Source organism: Pseudophryne corroboree, chromosome 4, assembly GCF_028390025.1.
Source record: "Pseudophryne corroboree isolate aPseCor3 chromosome 4, aPseCor3.hap2, whole genome shotgun sequence".
In the NCBI taxonomy this organism is placed as follows: Eukaryota; Metazoa; Chordata; class Amphibia; order Anura; family Myobatrachidae; genus Pseudophryne; species Pseudophryne corroboree.
Genome location: NC_086447.1, coordinates 291690862 through 291703444, shown reverse-complemented (window position 1 = coordinate 291703444; position 12583 = coordinate 291690862). Strand labels below are relative to the sequence as shown.

Below are 12583 nucleotides of genomic sequence, written 5' to 3'. Positions count from 1 at the left end.
TATCTTTACTCTTTTCATCTGCCTACTCTAATACCTCTCCCCTTGACTCTATACCATCACAAATTAGTAAAACTCTGTCTGCTGTCATCATCCCAACCTTAACGAAAATCTGTAATCTTTATCTGTCTACTGGTATCTTTCCTTCTCTATACAAGCATGCAGTGATTACTCCCATTCTGGAAAAACAAAACTCTGACCCTAACTCTCTCTCAAACTACTGTCCCATCTCTCAGCTCCCATGCCCCTCCAAGCTACTTGAGAAACTTGCCTACACTCGCCTCACATACTTTCTTAACTCACACAGCCTACTGGACCCACTTCAGTTAGGATTTTGTGCCCAACTCTCCACAAAAACAGCACGGACTAAGGTAGTGAATGATTTGGTCACTGCTAAATCTAAAGGACATTACTCTCTAATTATTCTCCTTGATCTCTCTGCTGCTTTTGACACTCTTCTCATACAAACACTACAATCTCTAGGTATTCAGGACACAGCCCTTTCTTGGTTCTCATCCTACCTATCTAATCGCTCCTTCAGTGTTCGTTTCCCTGATTCCACCTCCTCTTTGCTACCTCTCTCAGTTGAAGTACCGCAAGGCTCAGTCTTAGGTCCTCTGCTTTTCTCTATACCACATCTCTTGGCAAACTAATCAACTCTTTCAGATTTCAGTACCATCTGTATGCGGATGATACTCAAATCTACCTATCCTCCCCTTATTTGTCACCATCTGTATTGTCCTTTCTGCCATTTCATCTTGGATGACATCTCGCCACCTCAAACTTAATATTTCCAAAACAGAATGAATAATATTTCCACCGGCCAATAGTAGTTTCCAACCTGATATCTCTATCACTGTTGAGTACTCTGCAATCATCCCTACCCCACAAGCTCGCTGCCTAGGTTTCATTCTTGACTCTGAACTGTCCTTTGTTCCCCACATTCAATCTGTCTCAAGATCATGTTACATACATCTAAGAAACATATCCATAATACGACCATATCTTACACAAGACACAGCAAAAACTCTAATCCATGCTCTCATTATCTCGCGCATTGATTATTGTAATAGTCTCCTGACCGGTCTTCCCAAACATAGGCTCTCACCACTACAATCCATTTTTAATGCAGCTGCAAGGCTAATCTTCCTCGCTAGACGTTCATCGTCTGCAGATCCGCTCTGTCAGTCCCTCCATTGGTTACCGGTATTCTACCGTATTAAATATAAAATACTTTTACTGACATACAAGGTTATTAACCAAACTGCACCAAAATACATCTCTTTGCTCATCTCAAAATATCTCCCTACCCGACCTCTACGCTCTGCACAAGATCTACGTCTCTCACCCACACGTATTACTTGTTCACATTCAAAATTACAGGACTTTATCTGGGCTTCACCCACTCTGTGGAATGCCCTCCCACGCACAATAAGACTCACCTCTAGTCTCCAAACCTTTAAATGTTCCCTGAAAACTCACCTCTTCAGACAAGCCTATCAAATTCCAGACCCACCCACATAACCTTCAGTGATTCCCTATCTAATTACATCCTCTCTGTACAGTATACATAACCTCACATATATTTTGTCTTTCTTTACTCTCACACCCTCATGACACTTGGCCAACATTGCGGGGTATCATCATACAACCCATTAAGAACCTAGCAATCTGGTGAACCATTATGCAATAGATAGCATCTATCCTTGTGTATCTGTGCCTATTTCCCTATAGATTGTAAGCTTGTGAGCAGGGTCTTCCTACCTCTATCTCTGTTTTTACCCAGTTTTGTTCTATTACTGTTGTTCTAATTGTAAAGCGCAATGGAATATGCTGCGCTATATAAGAAACTGTTAATAAATAAGTAAATAAATAAATAAATAATGATTGCTGGCACCTGTGCTGAAACACCTTTCTTATCCATTAACCTGTTCAACACAGGTGCCGCAATCCTAGAGAAAGAGCCTGTGAAAAATATATACTGCCCCTGGAATATACTGTCCTGTGAAATAAATATACTGCCCTGGAATAAATATACTACTTTGTGAAATATAATACTCTGCTTTTTGGTGTTGTTTGTTATTAATATCATGCCCCTTGATAGTCAGTGATTGCTACCTGACAGCTCAGACATTCTGTTTTGTCCTGTTAAATCCTAATAAAGCAAAGTCAAAAAGGATAAAAAAAAAAGAAAAAAAAAAAAAAGAAGGAGGCAGAGCTGGAGGCCCCGATACTGTGCGGCTCCAGGCTCACATTCAGCGGTATCTCTGCGGGGATGGCAGGCAGGAGGCAGCAGGCTTCCTTTGTTTAGGTGCAAAACATAATCTGTGAGCCTCGGCGGCAGCAGCAGCAGCAGCGGCAGCGGCAGCACACACACACATACATAGGAGGGCGCAGTACACACAGAGCGGCGGAGTAGCATGCTGGACCCCTGCCTGCGCCGCACTCCCGGGGAAGGACGAGTCCGCAGCGCTGGGAAGAAATAAAGTTGAGAGAAGCTGCCCACAGTACTGCGCTATGCCTGCAGCCCCCCCGGAGCCCGCGTCTGCGCCCCTCTGACCGAGCATGAGCCTGAGCCCATGAGACTATGGGAAACGGTATGTGCTCCAGGAGACAGAAGCGGCTGCTGCAGGCTCTCGCCTGCCTGGCCGTGACCGTTGCCTTCATCTATGGGGCCATGGTGAACTACGAGCTGCAGAGCCAGCTGAGGAAAGCCGAGGCAATGACTGTGAAGTACCAGCAGCACCAGGAGTCCCTGTCCGCACAGCTACAAGGTAGGTCTGCCTAGCTGCTAGGCTCAAAGACCAGCGCTCGCTACTACTGTGGCTGGAATAGTTGCAGTGGAACTACAAGTCCAAGCATGCCCTGCCAGACAGGCAAGCGGCCCTGGTACGACGTTAGCAAGCGTTAAAGCGTAATAGCCATAGTTGAAGTGATGTAAGTGGCACATATGCAATGTGGGCACTTCTTCTGACTACATACAGTATGTCCCTATGTGGTACTGAGGCCTGGGCAAGAGTCCTGCTCAGTGATACAGTACAGAGCCAGATCAGCAGCATGTACAATGTCTGATGGTCAGCTCTATGCAGCATTTGAAGCCATCTGAGATATTTGACATAGTGTAGCAATAGGAATTGAAAACATATTGCAGAATGAGAATGACTATCCCAAGGGATATGGGAAATGTATTATTTACATTGTGTATGGCCATGAGCTTTTCACTGGTATGTGGACTACCTAGGCCTGGGGAGAGTGTTTGCAGATGATCTGGTTGGAATGTCAGAGTGGGATCCTACCTCTAAAGTAAACTTTCATGTCTCTGGGTGCTCCTCCTCCCCCTGTAGGCTAACAGACGTGTACATACTGTATTCTGGGAAACACAGCGTATCCTGGCCAGGAATGACTAGTGCAGTCAGACTGTAGGGATCTTACACAACGTGGGACATTCAATTCCCTGGATTGCTGTATATGATTTTCAGTAGAATAATAGTAATATGCATTAAAACAATATACACAAATAATATTTTTGTACAAATAAGGTTTTCAAGAGAAGTCTCCATATTTGTATTTATTTATAATGAAAATGAATGCAATAATTGCAGATAATATAAGAAAATGAGTCTCCTGCAGAAACTGCAGCCTATTGACGAGGCTGAAGTCAGCTTCATATTCAGAACATGGTGTATCAGACGTGTTCATTACAATATACAGGATGCTTCCATGATGTCCAGGAACAAATTGTTACAATATAAAAGGGTATTTGGAAGTTACTGTACTTGATACTACAGGACACTTGTACTTGGTCAATATTTCTGTTTTAGAACTTTGTACATAATGATTTCCATTTCGTTGTGTATATATGGGATAATGTATCCCCTTGCATATGTTATAACTATTTAAAACCTGCAGCCTTGCACTTTTCTGTGTTAACAGAACTTTTAGTGTTTCTTATATGATTTACAGGAATGTTAGGCAATGTAACTCTCCATCTGTTGTGGCACTATAAGTCTCAGAATGTTATGCCCCAGGCTGAAAGGGCATGTTGGATTTTGTAGTGGACAACCCATTTTAAAATCAGTGATGGAATGTCCAATGTTCCTTAAATGATATGTAATAAACAAATAAGGGTATGAAACGTGCAATATCAAAGACAAGTAGCCGTCACAAAGAGACGTTCCCACAAATACTTCTCAATAAGCGATTTTTATCTTCGAATGATATAGCTAGATATCAGGTGCGTAGTCTTGAAGTTATGATTCCTCCCATAATGATGATATTACGTAAAATTGAAAGAAAAATGTTAGAAAAAGATTTCAGCACTTATTTATTATTTATTAACAGTTTCTTTTATAGTGCAGCAAATTCTGTTGCGCTTTACAATTGGACACAATGATAAAACAAAACTGGGTCATGTAAACAGTCATAGAGGTAGGAAGGCCCTGCTCATAAGCTTACAATCTATAGAGAAATAGGCACTGATACACAAGGAAAAGTACTATTGCATATTTGTCCACTGGATTGCAAAGGTTCTAGGTCAGTTGCATAATATCACATCACAGCAATGATGAACCATGGTCAGAAAGAAGGGAAAGTGAAGAGAGAGAAAATATGTGGAGTATATGTGCGGACTGTACAGTGGGGATATAATCGGATAGGAAAGCTTATGAAGGTTGAATGAGCGGTGCTGGAATGTGATAAGCTAGCCTGAAGAGGTGAGTTTTCAGGGAACGCTTGAAGGTTTGGAGACTAGGGGAGAGTCTTATTGTCCGTGGTAGGGCATTCCACAGAGTGGGTGCTGCCCGATGAAAGTCCTGCAATCGTGGATGAGAGACCTAGATCTTGTGAAGAGCGGAGAGATCGGGTTGGGAGATATTTTGAGATGAGCGAAGAGATGTAAATTGGTGTAGTATGGTTAATGACCTTATGTGTGAGTAAAAGTATTTTATATTGAATACGGTAGAATACAGGTAACCAATGCAGGGACTGACAGAGCGGATCTGCAGACGATGAACGTTTAGCAAGGAAGATTAGCCTTGCAGCTGCATTCAGAATGGATTGTAGTGGTGAGAGTCTCTTTTTGGTAAGAACTGTAAGAAGACTATTGCAATAATCAATGCGGGAGATAATGGATTAGAGTTTTTGCAGTGTCTTGTGTAAGGTATGGTCATATTTTGGATATGTTTTTTAGATGCATGTAACATGATTTTGAGACAGATTGAATGTGGGGAGCAAAGGACAGTTCTGAGTCAAGTATGACACCTAGGCAGTGAGCTTGTGAGGTAGGATTGATTGTCAAGTTCTCAACAGTGATCGTTATCAGGTTGGTACCTACTATTGGCCGGTGGAAATATAAATAACTCTGTTTTGGAAATATTAAGTTTGAGGTGGCGAGATGACATCCAAGATGAAACAGCAGAAAGGCATTCATGACCCTGACCAATACACTTAGGGGGGAATTCAATTAGGTGCAAGGTTTTAACTGTAAAAAAAAAACTTGCGGACCAGTTTTGTATTCCTGTGGGTATGCACACTCCTGGTACCTGTGGTATCCCAATTAAAAATAAATGTATGCAGGGTTTTTATCTTTGAAAACCTTGTGGTGCGAGTAAAAAAATAAAATAAAAATAAATATATACCCGTCCGGTGGTCTCTGCGGCAACGGGTAGTCTCCTCTCCATCTTTGCACTTCAGGAGAACTCAGACTTGCTCTGGAAGTGTGTGAAAAAAATACTGTGATTTCTGTAGAAATCATTGCGTCTCATTTCCTGTTTTAATAAGAAAACCCTGGGGCAGACAGATGTATTAACCTGGAGAAGGCATAGGGAAGTGATAAACCAGTGATATGTGCAAGGTGATAAACACACCAGCCAATCAGATCCTAACTGTTAATTTACATATTGGAGCTGATTGGCTGGTGTGTTTATCACCTTGCGCTTATCACTGGTTTATCACTTCCTTATGCCTTCTCCAGGTTAATACATCTACCCCCTGTGCCTTTGGGAAAATCCCAGCGCCGTGGATTTGATAAATTTCCTGCCCTAAATTGAATCCTCCCCTTGCAAAAACCTATTATTCCCACATACCAACGTGAAATCGGTGATAATCAGGGACACCCACACTTAGAAAACATAGAAATAAATAAAATACCTAATACCAGACATGACGTTCCTAAGCGATCTATTTCACTTTACATGCAATGATATTCCATAGTCCAGTCATCCACATTTTTCCACAGCCTGCTCCCCCCGCTGTTCATCCACTCCAAACCCGATTCCTGACATATTTCCGGCGGAACCGGAAGTCAGGTGACGCAATTTGCGTTTCGTCTTGCGTCATCCTGGCCGCCAGTATGCCGGCAGCGTGGCTTATGCAAAGAGTCCCGTTGGGGGCTCGTTGCGCTCGCAACAGGATCTATTCCCACTCTATGGGTAAGTAAACCTACATCTGAAAAATGTCTTTGTTTTTGTTATAACTTGTGTAAACTAGATTTTTTTTTTTTCCCACCCTCCTCTTGCAAAACCAATGAGTTTTATTGGTTCTGGTAAAAATATGGGAATGTTGTAATTTTTTATTCTTGCATAAATGTACATGGACGGCATTGTAGGGATTTGTGCTCATGAAAGTTTTATTTACATAACTAATTTGTAAAGTTTTGAGACTTGTATAATTGAATTAGGAAAGCAACTTTAATGTTTGATGCTAATGGAGAAAAAAAACAACATACTGTATGCTTTTTCATTTACCTAATATTAAAATAGTAGAACATATTTATGTCATGAGCAGCAGTGGTCATCTGAGCACAGACCAAAACAGAAGCTGTTTGTACTGTATGTCACCTGTGTTGGTCAGTGTTCAGTTTTCCAGTGCTGTCCATGTTTTACTGAGGCATGTTGCCATACTGATCAGTGATCCAAGTGCTGCTTCATTTCCTGTGGTTTCCCTACACACTTCCTTATGTAAATGAACCCTGAAGTGACCACATGCCTCGATCTGGATCAATTTTCTAGGCCCAAGTACAATCAAATCCCTTTGCATTAAGCATGCTATTCATGCTACCTTAAGCAAATCCTAATCAAGCACCAGATGGCTTCTGCACTTAAAATGCTGGATGCTCTGCACCTGCTAGAAAATTGTACTGGAATAACTCATGGAGGCTCCAGCAGACATATCTGTAAGGAGAATGTACATTAAGAAGGTCCCTAGACCTCCTTAATGATTATTATGCTAAACATGCTTTTTTTTTTTTTTTTTTACAAATCTGGAAATTAGTGTTTTCCAATGCTGAGGGGGATTTTTGCTTATTTTTGTAATAGAATGTTTTAAAGCCAAATAAAAATCACATTCTGACCAGATTCCATTAATTGTATCTAAGGAACAATCCAGTGTTACCATAGATCACCACTCATTTCTGCTCCTCCCTCCTCTCCCAGTCACCTCACCTCCATCCGCATCACTCTATGCTCCCTCCCTGCCCACCTCTTGCAGTGTCCGTATCCAGCTCAGTAGCCCGCACCATCACGACACCCTCTTTATCCCTGCCCTCCAAATTAATCTCACCTCCGCGCTACAGCAATCCTGATAATCTCATTCACATCTCTCCCACAACCTCTCTCCTTCTCTCCTGTATCCTCTGGAATGCCAGATCTGTCTGTAACAAACTGGTCCCCACCCATGACCTTTTCATCTTCCCTGAATCTCCTAGCCATTGCGGAAACCTGGATCTCCCTTCTGACACCACTTTTCCCGCTGCTCTCTGCTGTGGGGTTTATATTCTCTCCCTCTCATCAGATACTGTCCCATCTGCCTTCAAGCATGCCTTTGTCTCTCCTGTTCTTAAAAAAACCTAACCTTGATCCTAATGGTGCCCATACACTTGTGAGATAATCAGTGCTAACCTTCAATTTCGACCGCATCTGTGAGAGAAATCGAAGGATTGTATGCACATTTTAGGTGCCTTTCGATGCGATGCGCGGGCACGCCGGTCGAATCTCGCGTCTCAAGGTACTATGTGCTGCACTTAATATTTATCGAATCGCAGTGCGATCGCATGTGTTTTAAAAAACACATGCTATATATCGCACTGCGATGTGCTATGCGCACCCGCCGGGAGCGGACGGAGGCTGCTCCCTCTCAGCGGTGACGTGCCCATCACGTGATTACCATGCGATCTATCGCATGATCGCATGGTAATCACTTTGGCAGTTCAGGTGCGATTTCATCGCACCTGAACTGCCAGTGCGATGCCCCGCGATGTCGCGTCACAGGGCATCGCACAAGTGTATGGGCACCATAAGACACTATCCAACTACCATTCCATCTCTCTCTTCCCTTTTGCTTCCAACACCTTGAGTGCATTGTCTACAACCACTTGTAACAGCATTGATTTCTGACCTAATGCCAACTATTGTCTTCTATGTAAAAAAATGTGTATACATAGCAATATATATTTGTGTTGTAAGACTTTCATTGTGCATTTTTGTAGGAACAGGCTGTTTGTTTTTTATAGTATGTTAATCAGAATTTGTTCTCCTTTTGAGTTACTTAATAGGCCAAACAATAGATCTATTTGTGGTCAACAAATAGATGTTTACCTTTGATCAAGTGACTTAAGGCCAGTACTCACTGGCCAATGTGAGAGAGATGTGTGCTGAGCAAACCGCTCAGCACAAATCTCTCCCACCACTCAGCACAGCGCGATATGTGCTGAGCGTGCGGGGGGAGACGTGGGGGCCGCTCATTTCACCCACCGGGTGAAATGAGCGACCCGCTAGATTGGCCTGCATGGCAGGCCAATCTAGCACCAGCGATAGCGATGCGCAGGGCTGCGCATCACTATCGCTGTAGAGGGTACACACGGAGCGATCAGGCTTAAAATCTAAGCAATCTAGTCAGATTGCTTAGATTTTAAGCAGCGATCGGTCCGTGAGTACCCCCCTTTAGACATCTGTGGACATCCACAATAAGCAGAAGTATAAGGCTATTTGTCCTACATAAGAATTCTATACAATACAATTTACAATATTCTACCAGTGACTCCAATAACATGTATATGGAAATATGATCACTTTACCACCAACCAGAATGCTGGATTAAATAGAGGGTCACATCAGACTGATGGCAGACTTTACTGACTCTTTCCTCCCACTTCAGTCTGGCTTCTGGCTTCTCTCCTCTCCACTGAAACTGCCCTCACAAAAATCAGCAATGACCTCCACACATCCATGCTGCCAAACCCAAGGGTCACTACTCTACTTCTTCTTGGCCTCTGTTCTGTTTTTGACACCTATCACTCTGACCGGTCATTCTCTGTCACCTCTCATGACTCCCTCACACACACACACACACACACACACACACACACACACACACACACACACACACACACTTGCATTAACAGTAGGCGGCCCTGAGGTTCTGTTCTTGGACCTCTCTCTTTTTTTTTTTATTTTATCCATCCATCCATCCATCCATCCATCCATCCATCCATCCATCCATCCCATTAGCTCTGTGCTGATGACTCTCAAATCTAGTTTGTGTACATTGAGCCATCAGAAAACAAAGGTTTCACTAATTCACTCTCCCTCAAAAAATACTGTATTTCGGAATATTTGGATATGGGATACGCAACCTGTACTCTAGGGCACCGTGTTTCAAAAATGTGTTTGTGTACCACTGGTTTAATGGGTGTCATTGGGAATGGATGGTTTTTATCTCTCTGCTTTGTATGGCTAGTGTAGGTGGGGCAGCCAATTTATGTGACATGTATGAGGAGGAGGAGGAGCAGTATTGTACAGTGGGTGTGGCTGCTGTACCATTAGTAGTTGATGGTGTCTGATCAATGGTCGAGGGCCATCTTTACCGCCAAGGGTGTGGCTACTTATGTAGTTGATTCCCCCAAGAAGTTTTTGACAAAGGAGTCAGCAGGGGCTAGTCAGCAAGGGGGCTAAAAAACGGTGCCAGCAGTAAAGATGGGATGAAGGTGGCTGCATAGTAAAAAGGTGAGGCAGGAATCAGCAGGGAGAGAGTGATTGAAGTGAGAGATTTTTTCATAATGGAGTTGTGCTTTTAATATTTTTTAAAATTAGACAAATTGGAGCATTTATTTTACATTTATGCAAAGGAAACTTCCAAAATAATTCACGACAGACTGTAGTAAAATATAAACAATAATGCAAAGCTGTACACCTCCTTGGACAAAATGGTAGAGTAGATAAAGGATTGGCGAAAGGAGGAGAATATTTATTTCTACAAACAAGCAACAATGATTGTATACTGAGTGAAGGTGTACATACCTCTAGGAGGGAGCTCTTGTCTCATCCAACATGTTTTGTGGGTTGGTCTAGCCGTGCTTCCGTGCATGTGACAGATTTATATATACGAGTGTTCTCTCAGGAGGCCAAGATTTTGTGCCTATTTATCAGTATTTGATCAATCAAACACTAATGCTGGCTACACAAAGGGCGTTATTCAGATATGGTTTTCATGTCGCAAAGTACAGATTATCAGTACTTTGTGCATGCATCAGACCATATTGTGTATGTGCAGTTGCGGGTCTGTGATGTAGGACGCAGTGCGACATCGGACTCACACTGAGTGGTTTTTAGCTCAGTGTGTGCTTTCTTCAGATCTCTTCAGTGGGATCTGCAGGTCAGGAACGAGATAGCGTGCGCAGCACATCAGTTCATGACCACCGACTGATCTGTCTGTTTGCAGGGGTGCTTGAAGATGTTTATCAGCTAACACACCTGCATACACACTATACAGTTATTGGGCCAATCATTCTATTATCTGCTGATCGCCTTGATAGTTGTATACCTGGCTCTAGATGTATGTACAGTGACCTATTAAATGTAATGTTTCTTTAATTTCTACTCTTTAAAATGTGTTCTGATTGCTCACAGGACTAGAACAAGTCTGTGTACAACCAAGGCAATGTATAAATTCCATTAGTCCTATTTCATTCTTCCTTAAGTACAAACTATTAACTAAATACTTTTTTTTTAAGCTTTGTTTATTTTGACCTGTATGTGTGCACATTGTAGTATTGTTTTACATTAGCACACAGTGAAGTCTACAAAGTTAAACAAATGCAATAATCCAAATCCTTTCAAGTTTAGCAGGTTTCTTTATGGCTGCAGTCAGTGTTTATGTATTTGTCTCCAACAGTAGACTTAGGGGGTAATTCAGAGTTGATGGCAGCAGCAAATTTGTTAGCAGTTGGCCAAAACCATGTGCACTGCAGGTGGGGCAGATATAATATTTGCAGAGAGAGTTAGATTTGGGAGGGTGATTTTGTTTCTGTGCAGGGTAAATAATGGCTGCTTTATTTTTAAACTGCTATTTAGATTTCAGTTTGAACACATCCCACCCAAATGTAACTCTCTCTGCACATGTTATATCTGCCCCGCCCTGCAGTGCACATGATTTTGCCCAACTGCTAAAAAATTTGCTGCTGCGATCAACTCTGAATTAGGCCCATAGTGTAGCTGGTAATTCATGGTACCAAGTGGTAAATAGAGTATCCTATCCAACATACACAACGGAATTGTATAGCAGGTTTTCTCCGACGTCCTAAGTGGATGCTGGGGACTCCGTAAGGACCATGGGAATAGCGGCTCCGCAGGAGACTGGGCACAAAAGTAAAGCTTTAGAACTACCTGGTGTGCACTGGCTCCTCCCCCTATGACCCTCCTCCAAGCCTCAGTTAGATTTTTGTGCCCGAACGAGAAGGGTGCACACTAGGTGGCTCTCCTGAGCTGCTTAGTGAAAAGTTTAGTTTTAGGTTTTTTATTTTCAGTGAGACCTGCTGGCAACAGGCTCACTGCATCGAGGGACTAAGGGGAGAAGAAGCGAACTCACCTGCGTGCAGAGTGGATTGGGCTTCTTAGGCTACTGGACATTAGCTCCAGAGGGACGATCACAGGCCCAGCCATGGATGGGTCCCAGAGCCGCGCCGCCGGCCCCCTTACAGAGCCAGAAGACAGAAGAGGTCCGGAAAATCGGCGGCAGAAGACGTCCTGTCTTCAACAAGGTAGCGCACAGCACTGCAGCTGTGCGCCATTGCTCTCAGCACACTTCACACTCCGGTCACTGAGGGTGCAGGGCGCTGGGGGGGGGGGGCGCCCTGAGACGCAATAAAAACACCTTGGATGGCAAAAAATGCATCACATATAGCTCCTGGGCTATATGGATGAATTTAACCCCTGCCAGAATACATAGAAAAACGGGAGATAAGGCCGCCGATAAGGGGCGGAGCCTATCTCCTCAGCACACTGGTGCCATTTTCCCTCACAGCTCCGTTGGAGGGAAGCTCCCTGGCTCTCCCCTGCAGTCACTACACTACAGAAAGGGTTAAAAAAGAGAGGGGGGGCACTAATTACGCGCAGTATTAAAGATACAGCAGCTATAAGGGGAAAAACACTTATATAAGGTTATCCCTGTGTATATATATAGCGCTCTGGTGTGTGCTGGCAAACTCTCCCTCTGTCTCCCCAAAGGGCTAGTGGCGTCCTGTCCTCTATCAGAGCATTCCCTGTGTGTGTGCTGTATGTCGGTACGTTTGTGTCGACATGTATGAGGAGAAAAA

The 12583-nt window shown here is 43.2% G+C and overlaps 1 protein-coding gene across 2 annotated transcripts in view; it reads left to right on the top strand.

Moving 5' to 3' along the window:
* Positions 1 to 2202: 2202 nt before the first annotated feature.
* GOLIM4 (golgi integral membrane protein 4) overlaps positions 2203 to 12583 on the top strand; it is a 199570-nt gene continuing 189189 nt past the window's right edge. For both annotated transcript variants that reach the window (XM_063916197.1, XM_063916196.1), the window contains exon 1: positions 2203 to 2771. In XM_063916197.1, the coding sequence (XP_063772267.1) occupies positions 2585 to 2771 (187 nt within the window). In that variant the 5' untranslated portion in view covers positions 2203 to 2584. The remainder of the gene's footprint in view (positions 2772 to 12583) is intronic.